Raw genomic sequence first — 26,094 nt, 5'->3', positions numbered from 1 at the left:
CTCTGAGAGGTTGAGTTGCAGGTGGGGGAGGTGCCGGTTGTTGGTGTTTGGTGTTAGGAAATGTTAGGGCAAGGAGTGAAAAAGGTAGGTAGGAAGGGGAGACATATGGGGATGAAAGAAGTGTGGCGACAGCAACCGGAGCGGTAGATAATGGTTTGTGGAAGGTTGGAGAGGAATGGTGTGGAGATGGTCTGTGGGAGAGATGTTCAAGGTCTGGTATTGGTGGTGAGCTATGGGTTGTGGGGGCATAGGGGGGTCGTGGAGCATCGTAGGGGGTCCTGACAGTGAGATAAATTAAGTCAATGATGTCCAGGATTGTGTTGTTGGCTTAGAACCTTTGACCCTGTCGAAACCAGAGAGAGCAGAAGAGCTAGCAACAAGCGAGCTAGCCGTCACTAGCGAGCACGAGTGCCCTCATGCTCCACCCAGGTGATCAAGCCCTCAGTCATGATCGGAACCAAGACTGGAAGTTGTGCACCCAATATGAGAAAGGCTCATGGACTGCCACGGAGGGAAGAGAGACTGTAGTGACGGCATGTAGAGATCTAGAGGTGGTGGCCAGAAGCATGTCATGGTGCAAGGGGATCCCAGTCGAAGACAATCAAGACAGAGAGATGACCATATGGGTTGGACAAGAAAGCTGTACAGACAGCAATGGTGATGGATGGGACTAACTTAATGCTCGGAGGTCACACGTCTTTGCCGGCAATGCCGCCACCGGCAACCCCAGCAATGGAACCAGAAAGGCCACCAGACAGGGAGCTCCCCAGGCAGCCCCCGCAAAGACCTGAGCAAACGCTGGTGGGGTCAAAGCCAGCAGTATGGCCTGCGTCCTAACCTCACGCCCAGCAAGAGACTGGCACAATGTGTGTGCCCTACAGAATCATCTACAGACAGACTCTAGAACTGATGTTGGGGTGGATGTAATGAGCCACCTGTATCCGGTGTCGGTACCTACCCTCTGACCTCACGCAACCTGCCAGCCTGGCCCGGCCAGAGGATATACATAAATAGGACTTTAACCGCTTACAGTGTAGTCCCTATACTGCAACTGCGGGGGAGGGGGGGTCTGTCTGTCTGTTTTTCTGTCTTTGTTGGGCGTTATTTGCAGCCCTGCGAGCAGGCCCATTCCCTTCCACGACTCGCTCCACACCATCCATGAGATACGTGTATTTGTCTTAGTCCTGTTCCTCCTCTCTCTGTAAGTGCCAACTTTCAGCATTCAACCAACTAGCAGCTATTTACTGCCAACTCGTTTCCTTGTTCTGCTGTGGCATTCCATAAGCAATGTTAAGTCAACAAACGTCCCACTTGCTTTGTCGTGTTTAGGGCAGCGTGAAAGGCCCAACACGCATACTTCGCGCGAGTTACCCACGCGGTGGCCTGGCTGTCACCCGCTTTAGGCCAGCGGTGATCCATTCCCAGAAGAGTTTCCATAGTATATGGGGGACGGGGGGAGGTCAGTGTCTGGAGCTGGGCATTTAGGACAGGTGAACACGGCTCCATAGTAAATTTTGCTAAGTTTCTATGGTGTAAGATAAGCTCCATGTGTATAATAATATGAATTAATTTAAAATGCGCATTACACAATACTTTGTGAGGACATGCCAATATCCGGGTTCCATTAGGAGTCTTTGTGAGTCTATTTCTCATTGGGTCGCTTCATATCTTACTGTTGTGTAAAGGAAGTATAAATGTATTTTATCAAGTGTCTTGAGTCTCCCATTGTGGACAGCATCTGTAACACTGCGTGGAAATTGGGTTCAGCAAGTCGTGTGTGTCATAAAACACAGATCGCCCTTTTTATCTGCAGGTACGTGCGAAGCTGCCCTCTCGGTGTATTTTATTCCCTGTCACCGGTTTCAAAGTCTAGTTCCTCTCCTTCGGGTAATAATGTTGCTGTGTTTGTGTCGAAGCCCTGTCCGTGCTCTGTGTGCAGCCGCGTGCGCCTACACCACCCTATGAGAGTCGGGAGCCGCAGCAGCGGTGTCAAAGGTGCGTAGGGGAGTGTATGTTTGAGAAGCAAATATGCTCGCTTTAGACATGTCAAAGCTGTGCGGTACAGAATACGTAGTTGAGTTAAAGGGCGTTCCTTCAGATGCATTAGATAGTGTAGTGTGCGGTCAGTGAGGTTAACTCTTTGTAGGTCAGTTTCCATCAGCCAGTGGCCAGCTAATCACTTGCTTAGCCATTAGAGTTGGGCTGCTCAATCATATTTTTGCAGATTCGGTAGTCCGAGTCCTCCCGCCTCCACTGGAGCAGTTGTGCCGCCAGGGATACTCGGTGGGGCCTCCCCAGACTGGTTATCATTGCGTCTATTTCTATAAAGAAAGATCGATGCAGAATTATAGGAAGGTTTGCAAAATAGTATCCGAGCCGGAGTAGTATCATTCTTTTAACCAGCGCTGCTCGCGCCATTGCCAATACGGGTAATGGAATCAAAAACGCTATCTGCGATTTAATACCGCAGAGAGCTCTCCCAAGGTCACCCTACTTCATCTGGTCGCAGTGTGATACTTGTGTATACCTAGGTAGTAGAATATTGTAGTTTCCCATCTCAGTCAACTGAGTACTGAAACTGCTTAGCAAATACGCGTCACTCTGTGCTCTGTGCAGTCCTTCTGCTGGCAGGTCCACACCTCTCCTGGTGTGCGTCGCACACATTTGCTCTTCATTCATTCTGAAGCATGTTAAGGTTTTAGGCAAACGCAATTCCGGGGGAACAAGGTGATTAGTGCCTATTTTGAGGCCAGCATTCCCTTAATTAACTAAAGACCTCTCCTTAGTAAGTCTAGATAAGCGGGAAAAGCCAACCATTGTAATAGATGCTGCATCTTGTACTACACTCTGTCCAATATCTATCAGATGTGGAAGGGAAAACACGAGAGGGACAGTATTGTGTACAGTATCACCGGTGTAGTGCCCTGAACAAAGTTGTATGCATCCTATTTTTGGCCACATCACATTCCCCTTTAATCCTTGCACCTCTAATTCCAAGGCGTTTTGTTACCTATTATTTAAATGTTTCCAGAATGACTCCAACGAGTGGAGTATTTTTTCTCTAAGCTCATTCAATTGGCTCTTTGATATTTTATTCCCCCCTTTCCTCCCCGACGGAGTGCTTCTATTTCAAAGCGTGAGACTATTTTACATCTCAAAATTACACAGAATCATCACACAATCAATCTCATACACGTTATTTAGCCACTTTTATGCTTGGAGTCTGCATTCTTGTCTTTTGAAAAATACTTTTCACTGGCTATTGCTGAACTTTTCCACCAAACTTACCTTAGAAGGTGTATGACAAAGTTATGAAGTGCCTTGCTTGCCTTCTGGGCTGTATATTTCTATTTGTGACTTGAACATTGTTGTTGTTGTTCCCTGTCTGTGTCTTCCCCGTGAAACATTTTTGGGTTTTATTGTTTGTCTGTCTTTCTAATTATCCTTTCGTTCTGTGTTTTTCTAATTGGCTTTCCTGTATGTTTGCTATTGATGTTTATCCCCTAAATTATTTTCCCATTGTTTTCTTCATTCATCTCTTATGGTTTGTTCTTCTTAGTATGTGTCTTCACCAGTGCTTTAAGTTGGGAAAAAAACTGGGGGTGCTCTAAAAGGGGCGTGGTTAATGTCTTGAAGGGGCGTGGCCTATCAGAGTAGGGGCGTGGTCTAAATCAAAATAACTAGCACTGTGTGCTTAAGAAAATCATGAGTACCGGCACTTCTCCGTGTTCTCCCATTGAGTACCGGAACTTCTCCTTGTGTTAAGAGAGTACCGGTACTCCTAGTGGCATGCTGTGGTCAGTCTCTAGGTTATGGGTGCTTGACAGTTAATGTCGAGTGGATTCCGGCGCTAGGTTGCGGCTGCAGCCCTACACTCCGAGCCGGCATTTGATAAGATAGCGCCTTAGGCGGAGAGAAATTTGGCGCCCATTGCTAATAGAGACTGAAATGCGGCAGCAGGGGGTCCTTTTTGAGTTGAGCTAAGCAGTGACTGCCCCCTGAACCCAAACGCCTCGGGACCTCCCCAGCTCACCTAAATCACCGATAGTTTAGCTGCCTCACGGTGATGGGTCTGTTGGTGTGTGTATCAGCAGGGGTGAGACGGTGAAAGGAGCGCGAAGAAAGGGACAATGAGGTGTTAAAACAGGCCGGCCCAGCTCACACCCTGACAGCGCAACAGGACAGGAAGACACCTGTGTTTTTCTAAGCTAGAGGTCTCGACATTGGAACTGTCGCGCTGTGAGTTATAGGGAAAGTTTGCAGATCCGTTGTCTGTCAGAGTGCCTTGAAAAAAAAAAAAAGTCTGCTTTCGCGTAAAACTTCTGCTTCTCATGTTAATGCCCTCGGGCTAAGTTCACGCTATATATAGTTACAACAAACGCTAATTACACCCTGCAGCTATGGGCAGAACTTGGCCAAAGGCACTTTGAACATTGAAGAAGAAAATGCTGATAGTGTACAAGGCTGCCTTGAAGCCACGCCCCCAGACACGCACCTCCCAGGCTCACCCCTATCAATTTGGTGAGTACCGGCACTTCTCTTTTTTCCATTTAAAGCACTGCCTAACAGTGCAGCAACAGTGGGCAGAGTCTGAGCACCGGCAGTTTTTTTTTGGGCCCTCAAAACGGGTCCGAAAAAAAAAACAAAAAAAGAACGGACTACCTTTAGTAGCCACGAAAATAGAGCCCGATAGAGACCCGTTTCGAGGGCCCCCAAAAAAAACTGCCGGTGCTCAGACCCGGACAGACCCGGCCCACTTAAAGCCCTGGTCTTCACGCATAAAAGTTTTCCCAAGGCATGGCTTGAGGAGCCAAGATGGTGGACGTACTGTAAGAGTGCTCCTGGACCCCTCCGCCATCCGTCCGCCCGCAATCCTTACCGTGAGCGAGTCATCTGAAGCGGCAAACTGCTTCTAACAATCCGCTGCACCGCCGGCTGCGATTTGGAAGTGCAGTGCCCCGAGATTCATCCTTCTGCCGCGACGCTCTGGCCGGCCCTGCTTCACGGCCGAGATGGCGGCTCCCGCATCCTGACTGTGCCCCGGGCTGCTCTCTGTGCGATCTGCCTGGTCTGCTGCCGGTTGCTGCAGGGCCTGAGGAATTTGCGGCGTGGAGTTCTGGTGGCCTGTGGTGGGGACGGCGCTTTTCATCTGAACCCCAGACTCCCCGGCGGCGCTGCCGTTACATCGACTGTCATGTCGGGCAGCGGGGAGGCTGGTGGAGGGTGCTCGTGAGCCCTGAGGCAGCGACTGTTCCTGTTGTCTCCCGAGTGCCCCCACACTTCCTCGTGGTGCGGGGAGGGGCGGCCCGGCGCTCCGGAGAGCCGCGACCCGCATTGCCGCCGCCTTCTCCCTTGGCAGATACGTGCCTGTTCCCCCCACCGCGACTCGCTGGCTATACTCTTCGGGGGGCCTACAGGGGACACGTCTGGGCGCTGCACTGTCGGCTCTCGGCGGCGTCCAAGCCCGCCTCGCCGCCTCCTGGTCCTTCCTCGATCTGGGAGCAGGGAGCTTATACAGAGCAGAGCAAGTGTTAAGGAGTGATGACCGCTGGGGTGCTGTCATAGAGGTACAATGACCAGAGGCTCCTTGGTGCACACCTAGCACTCATGGTCTGTGAAGGCTGGACCTCGTAGCTATTGCTTCAGAGAAGAGTAACAGATCGGAGTCAGTGAGTGACAAAGCTTCCTCAGAATTAAAGAAAAGCTTGGTTGCTGTGGTATTTGATGTCCTTAAAGTCGCGCCGGGAGAGTATGCTGGTCAGATAACACTAATGGACATGCCAGTGCTTAAAACAGGTCCCGGCGCAACAAGCTCCGCCTCGTGGGGTTTCCGGAGGTAGTGGAGAAGGGCCGCCCGATGGACCTGGACAAGTGGCTGCGGTCATGGGTCCCTGAGGGCTCTCTATCCCCATGGTTTGCGATCGTGCGGGCCCATAGGTCTCTTGCTTCTAGACCGCCACCAGGTGTTCCTCCTCGACCAGTCATAATGCGAGTTCTCAACTTCAAAGATCGCAACGCTATCCTGGCGTAAGCCTGCAAGCAGCAGCGGCTCCTTTATGAGAATCACGCAATCATGATTTTTCCAGACTATACCCGTGAGGTCCAAGGACAACGTCGATCCTTTGGTGAGGTTAAACAGAAGCTGAGGACACTCAACATTCCATATCGGCTCCTTTTCCCGGCACGCCTGAGAGTGGTGTTCGCCAACAAAACCTTGTTTTTCGACTCTCCTACTGAGGCTTGGACATGGGCAACTGAAGAGCGCCCTCTGCGGGCTGGCGGGCAGACTTCGCCCATGGGGGGGGGGGAGGCGGGCGGTGGAACTGTCCATCCCGCGCCTTTCGCCCCCCAGCCGCAGCGCAACCGTCACCGCAGGCGCCGTGGACAGAGGCGGGTTCGGTCTGACTCCCCCCGGGCCGCTCCCGGCAGCCAGCGATGCTCTCTGTGGAATCTTCTGCCGGGATGCGCTCTAGCTCCTCTGGCCGCCTGGAGTGCGGAGCTGCCTCGCCCCGGGCCCTCTCATCTTGATCTTCCAGATACTGACCTTTCGCGTAGCCCGATGCTCTTGAGGGATCCTGCCTGATCTCGTCCCGGCCTGCCAGGCCTGGCTCCACAGCCGGGGACTGTGTTAAGTGTTGTCTTATGTTTCTTTCCTATGATGATCTCGTTTATGAACATCCTGTCATGAGGAGGGGTCCTCCACGCTTCCCTACTTACAAGCGTTTTAGTTTGGTTCTGTTCCATTAGTTCATTGTTGGGGCGACAGATGCTACCATTCTCGAAGTGTAGGGTGGGAGGTGGGAGTGAGGAGGGGGAGGGCGGACCGTTGTCCTCTGAAGTTGTAGTGTTTAGCCTTGGTTTTATTATTTTTATTTTTATTATATCAACGTCTACACAGCATCCATACATGCACCCGGTTTTATGTTTCAGCAATCGCAGAACGGCACAGACTCTTATTAGCTGCTCAGGACATGCTCTCATAGCATGCAAATGCTCCTGTCAGTGCGGGCGCCCATGTGCAACTACACACCCCTATTATGCTACGTGTCATGAGCCAGGCAGCACCTACCATGATCACTGATACTGTGCCCAGGGCATCTTTCCATGTATTTTCGTGGAACGTCAATGGCCTGTTGGATCAGCACAAGCGCACGGCGGTTCTCAGATATGCTCAGCGTCTTCACATCGATATTCTTATGCTTCAGGAAACGCACCTCTTGGGTAACTGCTGCCCCTTCTTGGCCTGCAATGGCTACGACAGGGTGTGGAACTCCGGCTTCTCCAGGGGCTCGCGAAGGGTGGCTATCCTCCTGAGACGCATACCGAGACACGCTGGCGCCCCACTTGACCAGCTTATTCATTGAAGCCGTGGAGAAAGGTTCCTTCCCGCAGGAAACGGACATAGCCACCATTGTGGTTCTTCCGAAATCCCAGCCCCCATCCCGTAGATGTGCGGAGTATCGTCCCATCTCCCTCCTCAACACCGAAACCCGCCACTGCCTCCGGAGGCTGCAGCTGGCTTTGGCCCACCGGCATGTGCTTACTCCATACTTAGCACCCTTGTCCATGTACTTCGAAAAAGCCTTTGACACGGTGGACTGGACGTATTTGCAGGATGTGTTGCTCGAGATGGGGTTTGGGCCTCACTTTAGATCACTGGTCCGTGTCCTGTACGCCCACCCGAGGGCACGAGTGCTGGTCAACGGGGTGCTATCGGAGGCCTTTCCCATTGCCAGGGGCACGAGGCAGGATTGCCCCCTCTCCCCGTTATTATTTGCCCTAGCGATGGAGCCCTTGGCCTCCCTGGTGCATGCTGATGAACGCATTCGCGGCTGGGAGTGGCCTAATATCAAAACGGACAAGATCGCATTATACGCAGACGATGTCCTGATTTTCTTGGCTGACCCAGCCTCCTCTGGGCCATATTGTCTCCAGACCCTGTATTCTTTTGAGTAGGCCTCTGGCCTGCGACTAAACCATGGGAAATCAGTTTTGGTCCCCCTGCATCTCTCGAGGGAATGCTTTGAGTGGCATTTTACCATACCACTCCGGCAACAATCCTTTAAATATTTGGGGATATGGATTGCCCTCCTTCCCAAGTTGGGCTGGGCTCTTAATTTAACCCCGTTGGTCAAGAAGGCCAAGAAAGATCTCCTTAAGTGGAAAGCACTGCTGCTGAACTCCCTGGGGAGGGTGGCCCTGTTTAAAATGATGATCCACCCCAGATTCCTTTATGTCCTCCAAAATACCCCCTTCTGCTTTCCCAGGACTTGGTTCCGGGAACTGGACAGTTTAACTACCCGGTTTCTTTGGAGTGGTGGGAGGGCGCGCCTGACTCTGTCTACATGCCGGATTTCTTCCTTTGATGGGGGTATGGGAATGACGCATTTATACCTCTATTTCCTGGTCGTAAGGCTCCTGGTGATCCACGATTGGTTCAATGCGGGTTGGGCTGATCCGGCCTATAGGCTGGAGTTGAGTGAACTGGGTTTACCTAGCAACCAGGTCATGATGTACGGGGTTCCCATCTCATCCCGATTGCTCGAGGCGACGCGATCTGTGTTATTGGCCTGGCGGGCCTCGTTGCGTCAGACCGGATGGACGCAGAAACGGACTCAATGTACACCCCTTTGTCATGGGACTTGGCTCCGGGAGGTTAGCGGACTACAAGGTTTTAAAACGTGGGATCTTATTGGCATCTCACAACTTGGGGATGTGTGGGCTAAAGGCCATATACTTACCTTTCAGGAGCTCCAAACTCGCAATTCCCTACAGTCGTCCTAATTTTATAAATATTTGCAGACGAGACACGCCCTCCACGTGCACATCCCGGATGACACGAGGCTCCCCACATACAGCCCCACTGAGGCCCAGATAATGATGGGGGACTTGGGTAAGGGGGGTCTCTCGTATTTACCGCACTTTAGTTAACAATACACCCGCCTCCTTAGATAAGTTGAGGGAACAATGGGTGGAATGGGTGGGCCCCCTCGATGAAGTGGATTGGCGCGATGCTCTCATGGCCCCCAGGATAGTAACTGTCTCCGCCAAACTCAAATTGATTCAGCTCTACTACCTGCATGCTGCGTATCTCACTCCCCTGTGCCTTTTCCGAGCGGGCTTGCGCCCGGATGCTTCCTGCGCAAGATGTGCCCACACCTTGGCGGACTTTTTCCATATGGTTTGGTCGTGCCCCCGGTTGGATTTTGGGTAACCTGCCTTTGTATTTTGCCTGTGTAGGACTTTTGGGGGTCGTGATTGGGGGTTGCATTGATCATGGGAATGTAATTCTTTTAATGACTTCTGTGTACTTGTTGATTTGTTCTATGTGTTTAAAACCAATAAAACTTGATTATCAAAAAAAAAAAAGTTTTGCCAAAAGCCAATTTTTTTTTAATGTAATGACTCGTTTAAATGCATCTTTGGATTGATTTCCCCCATCTGCCTAACTCTAAACAACCCTTGTAGGATATTACTTCCGTCCCATGAAAACAATCCATGAACTGTTGGCAACATTTTAATCTGCACACAACGTGGGGTATACCCTGGACCTTTATTTTGTGTAAGCTGATGGAGGTCTTGAGCAGAACAGACTTTACTCAAGTAATCTGGACTGATCATTTCCTAATTCATTTCTCTTTACACCTATCCTCAAAAAAGTTCAAAGTCAGAAACAGGCACAAGTGTGCCACACAAAGAAATGGAAGAGGGTCAATATGGAACAAGCCTTTTCCCTTTTTATGAAGCTATACCAAGTCCAAGTGACAATCAATTACCCACTTTGCTTGTAGACACTACTTGAAAGTGATTACTCAAGTTGTGGACCTGCTGGCTCAGGGGACTAAAAGAGGGGGAAAGTTCTTGAGCCGCAAAACAAATGGTTTACAGCAAAGCATGGAACTAAAAAACTCAGTCTGAAACAATGCGACTGCAAGTGAAGGAAGGGCTGTGATCAAATGATACACTATTAATTTATTTTCTTTGTTCGTATTCACAGATGGAGTGTTAAGAGGATTAAAAAGACAAATGATCTTTTTATAAAGAAACAAGGAGCAGCTACCTGTCCTTAATTAAAAAGCAGTATAGGGAATCTCCTTCTGCACCTTTCCAGGGATGGTGATTTTTGTTTTTTTGTTGGTCTGAAGAAAGTCCGGTACCTATTAAGGCCCTTGCAGGACTGAAACATGTTGGCATCAGGGTCATAGGACCATAAATACTCCAAATTTGACCCCCTATTTTACATTTTTAACAACCCTAGCAAATCCAAGAATAAAGGGCTACTGGGATTTGCTTGTGGTTTTTTAATCTTCAATTCCCCCTGGTCATATTATCATAAAGACCTCCCTGAAATACGGTTGAGCCCACCCTGACTTTTAGGCGTCAGGGTGACCCGATGATGAAGCATGACACCACGAGGGTGTGTGAGAGTAATTAAAACAAAAGGAATTGTTTCCTTCCCCACTCCTTAGTGGGTCTCTTCATCCTAGGACTTCCCACTGGACCCTCAATAAGGTTTATTATAGAGAAAAACGTGGTGTATTTCCACGCACCCAAAGAGTACTTCTCATGATTTAGGGCTGTGATCAACACCTGGAAGACAAACTCAAAATAAAAGGTCAATCTGAAGGCAGGAAAAACATCCTTTAATATTACATAGTTACAATCTACATCTAATATAGCCTGAGAGCGTTTTAAAATCATCGATGGTGTCTGTCACTCTTCTAGTTCGTTAACAAAGGTCATGGCCTCCCAGGTTCTTTGTAACAATCTAGCCGAGTTTTCCTCCACTAAAATTATCAAAATCTATAATGTGCTAAAGGCCCAAGGGATGGCCTCCTCAAATGGGTTAATAAGTTCTGCAGACCTTCTACCAAATCTTACTCAAGCAGCAGGAGAAGTCCACTGTTTGCTGCACACCTGGGAAGCCCCTCTATTTAGGAGCCCTCCAGCAATGCTAAAATCCAGTTTATTCCCGTTCAGATGGGGTTCTCTAGAAGCTTGTTACCAATTAAGGTCTTTGAAGGGCTACTTCAAGTGAATAAAGACAATCTCTTTGCAGATCTTTGAGGCTAGGCCTAATGCTTGATCAATTAGAAAAGGGGAAGTAATACTGCTGTTGATGAAGCAAGGCTTGGAGACGACTGAACTTAGAAACTTTGGCCAATTTCTCAGCTACCTTTGATAGCTAAAGTGATAGAGAAGCATTTGGCCAAATTGGCTGTTCAATCTCTTGGAATAGAGAAAGATTCTAGATGGGTTTCCAGCAGGGCTTTTATCTAAACACAGCATAGAAGCATTTCTAGTGGTGGCCTCAGACCAACTAAGGACTTTGAAAGATGAAGGCCAATGTGAAAGAATCTGACTTTTAGTTCCAGCCATACCAGCTCGCGCTATACCGCTTAAAGGCAGGGGGACTCACAAAATGCAGTCACTATCTTGATGCCTATTCCTCTTAAAAAACCGATCTCAGTCCATGGTGCTGTCATCATTCTGTTTTTTGGCTTCCGGGGTCTCCAGGGTTCAGATGTGTCCCTTATCTTATTTCATTAATATATATTCAGCCCCTCAGAAGGCTGAATCACACTTCTTTGGCTTTGACAGCGTCATATATGCATATAACACCCAACTACTCTTGACATTTTATCAGGGAACAGCAAGGTTGAAAGACTGTCTCTTGGGAAGCCAGAACTGGGTGACCACCAATTTTCAAAGTTAAATGGGGAATAAGACCGAGGTGCTAGTCAGAGAGGAGGGGATGTGGATCACTAGTCTTCTGAGCTTTGACCATTTAATCTTGAGATGTCTCATACTCCAGGCTGCACAGTAAAGATCCTGGGCGTGCTGTTTCACCAGCAACTATCATTTCCCATCCAAATACAAAAGGTCTGGTAAACAGTATACAGCCTCCTCAAAACTCTTAAGACATTTTGCCTCTTCCTCCCTGTGGAGATGCTAGAGCAGAGTTTTCAGTTTGAAAATAACTGGGTTTTGAGTCACTGCTGGGCACTTATGCCCTCTCTTGTGTGGATTATCATCACACCATCTGAATGGGTCTGCCCAACCGCTGTATAGTACAGTTACAGCACCTACAAAATAAGGTAGTGAGAATAGTGTGGGCCTTTAAACTGTTTGCTCACGTCTCACATGCTAGAGGCCAGCTAATCCTGCAGCCATAGGAAAGAGGATTATGCTTGTGTTGTCCATGGTGCCTATTATAAAACAGACCCCCTTCTGAAATGGCCATTTCCGAGCTTCCTTTAGCTCCCTCTTCTCACGTGCTAATCTTCTTTTTAAAATGCCTCAGAGTAAAAATGTACATATAGGAAGGCGGTCACTGGATCTTAGACTTTGAAAAGAGCTACCACTGGACAGACATGCAATCCAACATTTCACTGCATTTAAGAAGGCGCTACACTGTTATGCCTGGACTCAACATTAGTCACACACCCTGCCTCCCCCATGAGTTCATTGCTTCTTACTGTGATATCTCTTTGGGTTGTGCTGGGTTTTTCAGTGTCGTCTTCTTTGACCTCTGGCTGTCCCTAGCACCAAGATTCTTCAGTGAACGTGTGATGAATAGTAAAAATACGAATACAAAATATAATACTATGCATGTAGAAAGGTTCTTCTAAACTTCAAAACTTAGTACATATGCGAACTTGGCAATGGTGAGACGATTGCAGGTGAAAATTCCCTCCAAGGCCCTAGGTGCGCCACCACTTCAGTTTTCCGGGAGAGGCCAATAGAGCAGGAAGCTTGAGTTTCTCGTAGAGAGGGAACAAGAAGTTAGACTCACCGTCTGTTATTTATCTGACTCTTAAAGGATCCTGCTTTATCAGTCTGTCTGAAGTGCCTCCTTGACCAGCTAAATCCTGACAGTTCGCCCTTTGCATATGTCCAGAATTAAATTTAGCCCCTGGAGTGATTATTGCCAAAATCTGATATTAGTGACCAGCTTTTGGGATGCATATCTGAAAGTGTTTGCCAGAACTAGGTTTTGAATTCCAGAAATCTTTATTAAGTTTTTAAGATCAAATTACTCATTTTAATGACTGATGAACTGATTTCCCAGTCTCCCTCTTCTATGGGATGTCCGTCATTCATTTTAAAATAATTAGACATTTTGCTCAGAACAAGATTTTCATACTTTTAAGCCCAGGAACAGGTGGGAATCAATCACTTGCCCCCAAGAACCATCTTTCTGATAAAAAGAACCTCACCAAAAATGAAAGAAAATGTGGGTAAACGATTTGGAGGTTGGTGGTGGCTTAGGGTTATCAACAAAGTGGTCACAGCGGACAAGATCGCATTATACGCGGCCTGGTCCATCACATGGAAGAAGCGTCGGGAATGGGAGATGTGCTGCAGCCACGGACGAACCCGCTGATAATGGTGAATGATGTTAAGCAATAATTGGACTTAGCAGCCTGCCAATATATTGCCCAATATCTTATAGACTTTGCACTAAGGATACTGAGTAGAAGGAATCACTGCAGGACGTCATGATTAATCTCTCTGGCGGAAGACCCCAACTTGAGACGAATTCCATGGGGCACACGACCAAACTTTTTTGCGGCATTTTTGTCTAAAGAAGTTCCCTGGGACATGAGAATCAAGGATTCTGTGTCTTTCCAATTGCCGTTGTGATACTTCCAGTCCTTCGTATAAATCCACCCATCCTGATGAAGACCTTCGATAAAAAGCGCCACCCAGAAGGTCGAAACGCGTTGGTTCTTTGATGAGGCAAGCCTAAGAGAATCAAGGACACAAACGACATCAAGTTTTCGGCACTACTCTTAAAGCATTTAGAATAGTTGCGCAAATCTGGTTTCGTAAAATCCGTATGCTACCTCTTCCTGGCATTTAAAGAGACTATTTTACCGTGAGGGCCTTACGAATAGGAGTCCCTGTATCTTCTTGTGAACAACGTAGGACTTTTTCTATGTTTCTATGTACATAATTTTTCACATATTGATGTGTATAAAGTGTATGAGGAGATTTATGTATTTCACTATATGACCTATTTAGGTCTCACTGTGTGTATATACAATGTTGTGTTGTGTTTTTTTCCCCATGTGAGTACTGTAAAGCTGTTTTGAGCACTCATGTTTATGTTTTAGTAATTGCTGCACAGGACTAATAGGTCTTGATGAAAAATATAGAACGTAGTATTTGCATATAAGTGCAATCTAGTGGAAAATAAAAATCCATGTGTAAAACTTAAAGTGTGTATCATCTATGGTGTCAGAGGTAATATATTTTTTTCAATAGTATTTTGATTCCAACCTCTGTACCCCTTAACAGAATCAATCCCCTGTTGTTTATAAAGCAATATCTTATAGACGGCACCTTGGAGAGCAATGGGCTGGTAGAAGGACAGGTGCATGGGATTTCTGTCAGGCTTCCGCAGGGAAGAAATGAGAGATGCCCGAATGTGCAGTGGGTTTTTTATGCTGATTAGTTTGGGCGCCAAGTGAATCGAGAAGTGGTCATCATAATATTCCAGCGGTATATATGAGTAACATATACTCTGGGAAGAACGACCTTGGCGGGAAAAACGGTACATTGATAAAATAGTATAGGAGGCGGGGGTTCACCATCTTGGAGAGGACTATTTTACCTGTGACTGCCAGGGGTAACCGCTTCCAGAATTTGGTCTGGGATTAGAGAGCCCACTTCAGATTACACAAATGTAGGTCGCTCTGTGAGTGCTATAATTGAATCCCGAGGTATTGCACCCTGTCTCCCACCTGGGTCAGTCGTGTGTCACCGAGTCAGAGATCCAGTGGGCGGGCATCCCAGCGGAGAGGGAAGGCATGGGACCTCATCCAATTTACTCGCAGGCCTGCTACGGTCTCGAACTCCTGGAGGGTGGCGCGTATTACTGTCACATCGACTCCGACATCCCAGTAATACAATAGCAGACCGTCGGCATACAGCAACACTGCATAGGTTGTCCCTTCCAACGGTATCCCACAGTGTTCACTCTCTATCCAGCAAATGGCTAAGGGGTCCATGGAGATGGAAAACAGGATTGTAGAGAGAGGGCAACCTGGACGGATAATGCAGCCAATGAGGAAGGAGGCGGAGATGAGACGGTCTATTTGCACTCGGGATATGGGATTGGTATACAATATCTTTGTGTACGCTAGAATATTTTCACCAGTGCCCAACCAGGCCAAAACCTGAAAGAGGTAGTCCCATTACAGCATGTTGAATGCCTTTTCAAAGCCAAGTATGAAACTCAAGGCACAGGGGAATCTCAATGACGCCTGGTCCATCACATGGAAGAATCGTCGGGAATTGGAGATGTGCTGCAGCCACGGACGAACCCACTGATAATGGTGAATGATGTTAGGCAATAATTGGACGTAGCAGCCTGCCAATATATTGCCCAATATCTTATAGACGGCACCTTGGAGAGCTATGGGCTGGTAGAAGGACAGGTGCATGGGATTTCTGCCAGGCTTCAGCAGGGAAGAAATGAGGGATGCCCGAATGTACAGTGGGTTTTTTACGCTGATTAGTTTGGGCGCCAAGTGAATCGAGAAGTGGTCATCATAATATTCCAGCGGTAGTCCGCCCAGACCCTGCGGTTTGTTCTGGGCCAGGTCGTGGATGGCCTTCCTCACTCCCTTCACTGTGATGTGGACGTTGAGTTCTTCACGTTCAAGCGCTGTGATAAGGGGAAGAGTAAGACCTGCCAGGAAGGTCTCCGTCACGGAGGGGTTTTAGGGGGGGTGGTCAGAATGATTGAGTTGGGTGAGGACGGAGTTGGATCAAAGGAAGCGATCAATGCGGATGAATACATCGTGGGGGCTAAATAATGTGAATATCGTTTAACGGTGGGTTTATGCACTCTCCAGGCATTTGACAGTGCCAAGTGTCGGACCCAGTGAGTGAAGTGTGCAGTATGGAGATGGGACGGATCCTGGGGGGAGAGGCAGGTGTGACTTGTCGAGGTGGACGTCTAAGACACTGTTAAAGTCTCCACCTAATCTCCACGGGATACCTGTCCATTGTGCCAAAGATGTCCAAAAGCTGGGCTTTAGGTGTGTAAATACATCCCAAGAGCATTTGGGTACCATCTAGGCGGCCCTCAGCGAAGACATATAGACCCTGACTGTCAATAACCGTGGAGAACGGTTGAAAGGGGGTGCCCGGGCAGATCCAGAGCAGCACTCCTCATGCATACGCTGAATACGTGGTGCCGTAGATTGTGCCTCATCATTGCTTATTCAATCTCTGAAGCTCTCCCTGGGCATGATGGGTTTCCTGGAGGAAACATATATGTGCGTGTTGTCTCTAGACATATACGATTACAATGAATACCAACGCCTCTGGCGTTGAGTGTTAAGAATCTGATCTGTGGTCTGTCTGCCATCTGTTAGTGGTGTATGATCGTGTGTGCTGACATCGCCCTCCCCTTTGGGTTGCCTGCCCCACACTAGCTGCCACCACTGGGTACTGAGCCAGTGTCTCGTTTTGCTCGTGCTGCAAGGGATGCAACTGGTTTGGTAGAGGAACAAGGGGGGAGAACTTAAACAGTGATAAGGGTGTGCATCAAAAGGCTGTATGCCCAAACAATAGTTAGATAAACGCTCTGTAGCTGGGGTGGTAGGGGGGGTGGGTGTTAACCGGCAGCCCAGGCAGGGTCCCCAATAAGAGAACAGCACCTCTGGGAAACAGTGGAGAATCCAAGTTCTGAGCTGGCCTAACGTTAAGTAGATCAGTAGTGAGTAGCTTGCCAGGCTGCTGGAGATGGATGCATTAACAAAGTAGGTCGCACACTGCTCGTCATACCTGCAAATAGCCCCATAGAACTCTGGATAATGTAGTAGCAACGGTGAGTACGCCTATGCCACGAGTATGTCACTATAATGCCATCCCTGGACACGTGTTTCGAGGTAATTGCCTCTCGTCAGCAGGGAGCAGGTAGGTATGTGGGGTGCTGGAGATGGATGGTCAGCGAGAACAAGCCACTAGGAAGGACCAGATCCTGCGGGGGCTCGGCGGGTTACCCCCGCTCTCGGTTGGGAGGGGGTCCCTGGCTGCTGGCCCAGTGTGATGTAGTCTCCACTGTTCTCTGCCAGTGTGGATGGGGCTGTGCTCAAAGTAAGTCATCAGCCATTTGTGGGGTAGTCTGTGGGCCCGTGGTAGGTCTGAGAGAATGGTGAGGTCTTGTGTAAAGGCAGTCCTCACTGGCAGTTGAGTTAGTGTCTGAATCCAGTTGGGATGTTGGTTGGCGGAAGGTCAGGCCATAGCTATGGCTCCTTTTGTAGCTCCTGCTGAGAGACTGCCCTAGAGCTGTCGGCAGAGTCATTGGCTTTGTGGCCTCAATGGCCATTCCTTGGCTTGGTCTTTGGCGTGGCTCCCGCGCCCACCTGGGAGCTGGTGCCAGCAGCGGTGTGTTGTTAGATCCAGTCCCAAGCTGAGGAGGGTTCAGTGAAGAATAAGTTCGATAGTCTTGGATAATCTTCAATGTAGTGGGGTGCTATAGCGAGCATTGGAGTTGAAGTTCCTAGAGTCGGTGTTTGACACCAAGGGATGAGGAGCCCTGTTGCTGTATCATCATCGTATAATTTGGGAATACGGACACTTTACAGTTTTCGTCCATCAGTGGTCCTTCTTGACAGGCCGCTCGGACAATGGCATCCCTGTCTTTGTAATGAAGGAGTCTGGCTACAACTGGCTGTGGAAGGGAGCCAGGTGGTGGACCGCGGAGTGGGACTAGGTGTGCCTGCGCGATGGACAAATATGGTGATAGGTCTTGTGATGGGGTAGAGGAACGGATCAAGTCTTCCAGATAGGTGATCATTGAGTTGGAGTTTTCTGAACCTTCTGGGAGCCCCACCACTTGGATGTTATTCTGGCATGATCCTCCTTTTGCATCTTCCACCCAATACTCAAGTCGTTTCGATCTCTCTGTAAACTCTCGGCTGCTCCTCCCTTGGGCCTCCAACTGAGGGGTAATGTCTTTCAGGGAACGTTCCATTTTAGTCATCCTGTAGGCCAGTTTCCCCTGGTCATCACAGAGCAGGCTGAGCCCTGCACAGTTCCCCAATCTTAATTTCCACTGGGGACCTGGATCTCTTTATGACCTGCAGAATATCATCTAGTTTGTCTTCTGAGTGCGAGGGTGACAGGGTGTGTCTATAGCTGGATCCAACCCGCTCCACAGGCCCGGTGGATGGCAAAGGCAGCCTAGATGGGCCCGCACTGTTCTCTGACGGCCCATCACTGGGTCCCGGCAGCCGGGCAGAGGCTTGGAGTGTTCTGTGCCTTTGTGGACACCCACAGCAGGGACTCTTCCTAAGGCTTGGCAGAACCCTGCGCTCGGGGTAAAGGACCCCAGGCGGGTGGCAGAACCATGCTTGGTGGATTCAATAGGTTGTGGTGCATGCAAGGGGAGACAGTTGTGCAGGATGCTGCTGCTACTCAGGGTAGGACGCTGAGTCATGAGCAGTTGAGACAGATGGTCCGGTAAGAGTCCTTGGACACGGTAGTTCTTCGGTTGGCGCACATGGCGACTCTGGGCTGCCGGATCACTGCAGAGGATATGAGAGGGAAGGGTGAAACCAGGGAAGGATAAGAAAAGCTGGGTGCACCACCAATCCTGCTCCTGTGGTTGGTGGCTGGAAGGGGCCTCTGGAGAGTTTGTGATGGAGAGGCGTTGAGCCGGAGCAATCCATCCCGGGATCGTGGAAGTAGATGGCAGCAACTCCAGGGGTCAACCTGTCACCTGGGTGCAATTGTTGCAGGGAGCAATGGGATGTGGGGTGTCTCATCGGGAGCCTCTGTGGTTCAATCTCGCCAAGATGCAACTCTCTCTGCTGGCAACAATGAGGGGATAAAAGATGTCACACCATGTGGAGAGTGATGCAGCAGTGGAGGCCAACACCTTCCACCTGCCCCGGCCTACAGGTTTCTTTTTGCCATTTCCTGGGTCCCCTTTGGTGGTGATCTCGTTGCCACTGGAGGAGGGAGGAGGAATCACTTGATGATGGTAGGAGCAGTATGCCAGCAGATGCTGTCCCACTCCCTCCCTGCCATCTGCTATGGTCTTCAGGATTCCCCGGCCAGGGCTGGCATCTGGTCTTTGCGATCCCCCCAATGCATGTGGAACTCAAGGCAGCGAGCTGGGCTATGTGCCTGCCTAGCCCTGGGTCTGCTCTTACGGGCCACTGTTAGTCCCCCTCGGCCTTTCCTCCCTCAGCGTCACAGGCCCCGGTCTACCATACCCCGGTCTGCAACCGAATCAATGGGTTTACATATCAGACCCACCCTTCCGCCACCGACACAGATGTCAGTTACTTCCTGTGATGCTGGTCTGTGTCACTTCAGGGCATCTCAGCATCACTGGGAGGGGACCCATCCATCTTGGGCTGCTCGCATGGTGAAGCCTCTGCAGTATGGAAGCGCCGCAGTTTGGTGCCGCACCCACGCGGGCCCTGCAGGGGTGGCAGAGGAAGAAGGCAGGTCCCTCTGGGGTGTCATGGCATCACTGGGGGCAGGGACCTCCTTCCATCTTGGCACACTTTTGGCTGAGACCTCCTTGGTGCAGTAGCTCTACGGATCGCATCCGCGTGGGCCCTCCAGAGATGGTGGGGGAGAAAAGCATTAATCAGGGTCCTCAGGGGCTGCCCCACACATGGGGCAGTGTTTTGGGCTCCCACCTCAGCCATCAGCTATGGCCAGGCGGGGGCACTTAACTGTGGCCACCAGAGCCACAAGGGCTGGGTGTCAAGACCTCCATCAGGTCGGCCTCGATCAGTTCAGTCCACACAAGGGCCGCAACTGCCAGGCTCTAGGATGAGCCTGCCGGGATGTTACAGCCACCCCCTTTCAGGCTGTGCATTGCCAAAAGGGCCAATGGCAGCCTGGGCACCTCTCCGTTGCTGTCTCCGGCTGTTGGCGCGGAGAAAACCACTGATTTGCAGGATTAATGGGGATTCTTTCACTCCTTAACTCTGACCGTCCTCAGCCACAGTCCGCCATCTTGCACGGCCAAGGCACACCCCTTCCATGAGCATACAGATACTGATATTAATGTTACAAATGAGCCAGTATTGGCACATACTTCCAACTATCACCACAGCAAACATATCAAAACATTCCACAACTTAACCCTAACCTACCCTTTCTGTCCACCTGAAAAGTCGTTCACTAAGGGGGCCGCTCTGGGATTATTCACCTCACTCTCAGCTATTATAAGCATGGGGTACGAAGCGAGCTAAATGACAAAGAATGGGGAGAGGCCCTTCACTCTCCTTGGAAACTTACAATGAGAGTGAACTTTTGTCCAGTACAACTGAGAATATTTCATAGTTTCTACTACACACGAGCGCAGCTAGTGAAGATGAGTCATGTCAAAACTGACGGTGTAACAGGGAATGAGGACCAAAGGTACCTTTCTGCATACACTGTGGGACAGTGCAAGGTAAATGTCTTTCTGGAAGGGATTGCGCCACAGTATTGCGCAGGCCACTGGAGGAAGCTCCTATAGAAAGAAACATGAAATCTGGTATCTTGAACATATGGGACGAAGAAACACCTGCATATATGCTAAAATACCCTACAGCTTGGCATTCACAGCGGCAGAAAGGATTATAGTCAAACTGGGGGACATGGACTGGTGTATGTTAGCGGAATGAAATATATGTGAGGGTTGGGGTGACCTCGAAAATGTGAAAACATTTGGGAAGTATGGAAATAACACAGTGGGGTATTCTAGAATGGAAGCTGTCAAATACCACGAATTCTGTAACAAAGCTTTGATACAGCCTTGCTTATAGTAAGGGGGCAAACGCACTCCAGGCTGTGAAGTGTGCGCCCTCAATAAGTGGGACTGTCCGTGGGAAATGTTAATGTGGTGATCAAATCTATTTTCCCATCACTCACAGATACATTCATATGGTGTTGTGTAGTTTTTATCATTTTTTTTATTTTCCTCCAGAGTCATTATCTATTATTCAATGCATCTGCAGCCAACGCGTGTTTTGCCCATGTCTATTCAGTATCTAGTGTACTTTGTATGTAGCACGCCAGTTGAACTACATGAGCTACTGAATCAGTACACGATCTGGGATCAATCTTCCACGAGATCGGGCACTTAATAATGTTTCTTTACTCTTTGTTTGTATGATAGACTGTATGGTTAAGATTTGGACGAATACAGACAAAGGAACTCCTTTAAATACTAATAGAGCTCCAATTACCTGACATTGCCCCTGATTAAGTCTTTTGGCATACCCTTTGACATACACAAAAGAAGTGTTGGCTGAAGCTATGGGCATACGCATTGAATAATAGATAATGACACAGGAGGAAAATAAAAAAGATTGATGAAAAACTAAACAATACTATGCGAATTTATTCGAGAGTGCTGGGAAAATTGTTTTGAAGACTTGGACCTTTTCCAATAAGAAGGGGATTTGGTGGCTTCTCTTCCTTCCCGAGCACCCAACAATCTTGGATCCAATAGATAAATTTGCAGAAGTGTTTACTGTACAAATAGTGTGTGCGCCAAGACACCCAGCTACCGCTTCCTTTTCTTTCTCCTGTTAATGTGGTGACATGGTTGTGTTATTTGTAAAATTAAAAAATATATATTTTGTAACATAGTAGAGGAACAGAGGTGATTTGTCTCCCTTCTTGAGTGCTACTTCAGAAAGGCTAATGACAGTCAGGTGTGGAGGTTTCACGCTTCATTGTGCTCGTGTTTTGGGTACTTCTGCTTGGCTCCAGCACCATTGTTACGTCCTGTGAGAGCAATCATCTTGCAAAAAAGACTGAGTTTGCACTGCAGCCAGAAAATTACATTTAAGAAGAAACTACCCCAAACCAGTTCCTGGACATCTGATCAAGAGCTGGAGTCTGTCCGACCTCCCCTCTCACAGAAATGAGGTGGCATCACCTAAAGTCTGTGCAATGTGCTGGATAGTCTTGGGGCTGCCTAGAGCCTAGAATCCTGCCTGCCATCTTGGAGAGGGCAGGAGTGTTTTAGGCCATTGAGGAAGGGAAGCCCAGCCGTGTTCCCCTAGCCTGGGGCACCCAAAGATCGGACTTGCTAATGGAGTATGAACAGAACCAACATGAGCTACAAGGGGTCCCTGGGTCTCCCTTTGGGGTTTATGCAGGAAACTGCAAGAAGCATCTTCAACTCAAGATGACATTGTGCCTTCTGACATCCCCATAACATGACCAGCGGCACCTGTTCTGTCGCTGCCCTCAGCGATCTGCGAACTCTCAGATGCCCACCAACACCACCGTAGAGGAGGACCCCATCAGCCTTTAGACCACAATTGTTGAAGGTGGGTAACTGCTTTAGAGGTCTGCTATACTGTTCTACATCATGTGGCTAGATCCGAGAGGCAGGAACGCTGCCTGTGATTCCGTACCTGGTGGATGTGGTGCTGGCTGTGCAGTTTCAAAGGGTCTACCACCAACCTTTGCCCAGACTGCATCCGAGCAAACAGTTAACATGAGGCCTGAATCTAGAAACTGAAAGATTGCGTCTTGGACTTGGAAAGATAATTGTGCATATTAGAGAGATTAACAATTGCCATTGAGAGCTATTTTTGACCAAGGTACGAAACAAACTGCCCTGTGTTTTACTGAACAGTGTAGCTGCTCATACAGCCCAATTGTGAGCTTGAACCTGTGCCTCCTTCCTGCCTATAATCTTTTTAATTGGTGCTGGTACTCCATAGTCAGGTGTGAGACCTTGTTTAAACTATAGTCGTGTATTTTTAGAACTCTGCCCCCATTAATGTGTGTAGTGTTACGTTTTGCTTTGAGGGTCGCTTTCTCTTTTTAATCAGACATGCACTGGGCTTGCCAGGGATTATTGTGTCTGTTGTTCGATAGCTTGATTTCCAAGGGTCTATTCCTCTCACTGAATCCCCATAAGCCTTTAACTGCTTGCACTCTCTACCCTGACATTCAAGTATGGAAGCGGTGTACTTGGCACAGTTTGCACAGCCATAGAAGCAAATGGTCCCAACCATCACAGGTGTGGTCCAGTAGCCTTGCTTGCCCTGTAGGTCCCCAATGGTGTCTGACATATCTAGTATAGTGAGCTTGACAGGAGCAGCTGCTTCACCAACAGGCAGAATCACTATACTACGCATATGCCAAAGAACAAGACAAGCGCATTTACCCAAGAGCACCATACATTTGCACTAGATAAACCAGCAGAGCATATACCCCCAACCACAACTAGTAATGACCACTATTGTGAGTTAGCACGATGGTGGTAGTAGCCCAGCAGTGTTCAAAATAATATGTAACACAATCACCACTTGCGGAAGAGGCAGAGAACACACCATATGGGCTCAGCTGTTTGTTTAATGAAACATACACTACATTTTAGGCCACTCCATGCGCATGGGAATCCTTATCTGTGGACATGCCAGCGATAACAGAATCTAAAGAACATTATGCAACATTGCACTGGCTCAGTTTTTGTTGGTACAACTTCGATGTAAAAAAATAACTTATTATGCGCCAACTACAATGTTCTGAATCTCATAAATACTTAATAAAATACAGATAAAATATTAGTGAGTTTAGAATTTATTGGCGCAGATACACCATCAAAACACATTTGGTCCAAACATAACATAGAAAACAACTGTATAAAATACAAATATTTATTAAGTTATTGTGTCAATACAGCGTGTTGGGGGCTCCTTGACATTTATCCCACAAATAACTAGGAGAAAACATAAAATATTTATCTCCATAAAATCTGTTGTTAAACAGATTATCTAAACAAATACGGTTAGGCATACAGTGTTGTTCTTACTATAATTATTTTATACATACCACAAATGAAAACAAAAAAACATTACAATCAACATGATGTACATTTATACATATCAAGACACAATTTTTTCTATATTATTCTTTACCATGTATAATTTGATACGCATTTAATTATTATGCTTAGGGTGTATTGTCGCCAGGAGTATAAAAAAAAATCATAAGGGGCATCTTTAATTTCCTTCCTTTATATTTTTAAGTTTACATTTTTATTGAAGAAATACATTTAATAAACATAAGAAGTCTTCACAAGGAAGATGAGATAGAAAAATGTTAACTTGTTATAACAGTGTTCTTACCCATTGATATTGATGCCTTGTTTTTATTGTCCTTCCCCCATAATAGTACTAACAGTCTGTTTCTTTCCAAATGAGATAAGAAACTGTAGGAATAAAAGGCTTTTTTTTCACTCTTCTATAATGACAATAATACGTTATTATTCAGTGGCGGCTCCTCCACTAAGGCGGAGGAGCTTCACCCCACTGCCTTTATGCAGCAAAAGAAAGGAAAAAAACATAGAAATTTCTTCTCCTGCTGCGGCAGCTGGCGTGAGGGGGCAGGGCGGGGCTGAAGAGCAGGGGAGGAGGGTACAACCCTCCTATGTGCGCAATGACTGTTTGGTCGGCCCTCTCGGGCTGCCAAAAACAGTCATGCTCACCCCTCCAGCCGCTGGCTGAGCGCTGTATCACGGCACACAGACCAATCACAACGCTGCATTGCATCATTGTGATAGGCTGCGGGGAGCATGGGAGCCCTGGCACTTCCTGTTTCCCCAAAGAAGAAAGAGGACGCAGGAGTGGCGGCCAGCAGTCCGGGAGGTAAGTGTTTTTTTTTACCCGACCTCCCCCCCTCCCGCCCCTTAAACCCCCCACCTGCCCCATAAAGCCCTCCACCTGCCCCATAAACCCCACCACCTGCCCAACTGTGGGTGGGAGGTAACAGCACTCAACATCACTCATGGTCTTACCTAATCTTTAAGTTTTTGCAGCTCAAATTTTAAGTGGGTTAACCAACTATGGCAAGTCTAATGTTCCTTTCCTGCCCGAGCAAGACCACTGCTCTGATAATGTAAATCTCAGTCAATAAATTGCTTCTTAAAGTGGCATTTTCAATTACCTGCACAACATAAAAATTCATTTTGTAACAACCTATATTACAAAAAGATAAATAAACGTAAGAAAGATATTGAAAGAAATAGTATGGAGATAGCATATCCATATATTAGGGAGGACTATTATGAAACATTACAGTTTGAGAATAGAGGACCACCCAGGAGATTTAATAGCCATAGATGCGGGCCTAGGAAAGTTGTAACATTCTCAGATAACTTCTTATAATTCCTCTGAGTCAGAAGACCGCTGTGGTAGTTATAGAACTAATACCAACAGCAACCATAGGGGTCCCCAAGGAGAACATAGGGAAGGGTACCCTGCTGCGTCATCCTCATCGGCGCACATTTTAGTGCATCAACAACTAAAACAGTTCAACACATTTCAGGGGAGAGGTAGAGGTCTGCATCAGCATTCGAAAGGGGAACAACAGACAATTGTACATGAAAACCCAGAGTCAAAAGGATTGGGAGTAGGAAATTATATAATTCCAGGGATTAATCTTTCGGATAGGGCATTGTCAAATGTCCTAGTTTTGCTTCCTCAGGCAGGATCAATACATTTCAGATAGAGAAGGAATTGCATGATTTGTTTTCACAAAAATAAAATGAAAGACATTTTTCAAAGTTAAGGATTTTTACAACCATACAATAGATCAGGGTTAGATCTCCTTTAAGGTTGAATCCTAATGGTCACATGGTGGGAAAGGAGGTTGATGCCTTTGAAAGAGTTGTAGAGAGAGGCCTTCATGAACATTTGAAGAAAGAATCTTTTGGGCATAACAATTGAGGTTCAAAATATAGGACAACATTAAAGACATTAAGTAAGTTTGAGAACATCACCATCAAGCCGGATGATAAAGGCGGTAGTATCGTAGTAACGAATACTAAAAAATATGAAGAGAGCATAGACAAGCTATTATCGGTTAGGGAGCATTCCATGCAGGTGCCAATGAATGCCTGGAATGAACTGAAGGAAGAAATAGGCCGTCTGTTAAGGTTGGCCAAGGAGGAGGATGTCATTAGTGAGGAGGAATTTTGTTTCTTGTTGAAAGAATATCCTGTAATTCCTGCCCTATATGGTCTCCCCAATATTCATAAAAATGCATTTGATTCCCCCCCATGAGTCCTATTGTTTCAAGTACAAACTCCCTAACGGA

The 26,094-nt window shown here is 47.8% G+C and overlaps 1 protein-coding gene across 4 annotated transcripts in view; it reads left to right on the top strand.

Moving 5' to 3' along the window:
* Positions 1-1,894: 1,894 nt before the first annotated feature.
* The window catches only part of LOC146785159 (solute carrier family 53 member 1-like), an 831,379-nt gene continuing 807,179 nt past the window's right edge, over positions 1,895-26,094 (top strand). For all 4 annotated transcript variants that reach the window (XR_014970551.1, XM_085633963.1, XM_085633962.1 and 1 more), the window contains exon 1: positions 1,895-1,995. Coding sequence is in view for 3 of the 4 variants with exons in the window: in XM_085633963.1 (XP_085490089.1) it covers positions 1,962-1,995 (34 nt within the window). In the remaining variant the exon portion in view is untranslated. The remainder of the gene's footprint in view (positions 1,996-26,094) is intronic.

Source organism: Triturus cristatus, chromosome 11 (assembly GCF_964204655.1).
Source record: "Triturus cristatus chromosome 11, aTriCri1.1, whole genome shotgun sequence".
Taxonomy (NCBI): domain Eukaryota; kingdom Metazoa; phylum Chordata; class Amphibia; order Caudata; family Salamandridae; genus Triturus; species Triturus cristatus.
Note: the sequence above shows the minus strand (reverse complement) of the source record. Positions and strands in the feature narration are given on the sequence as shown.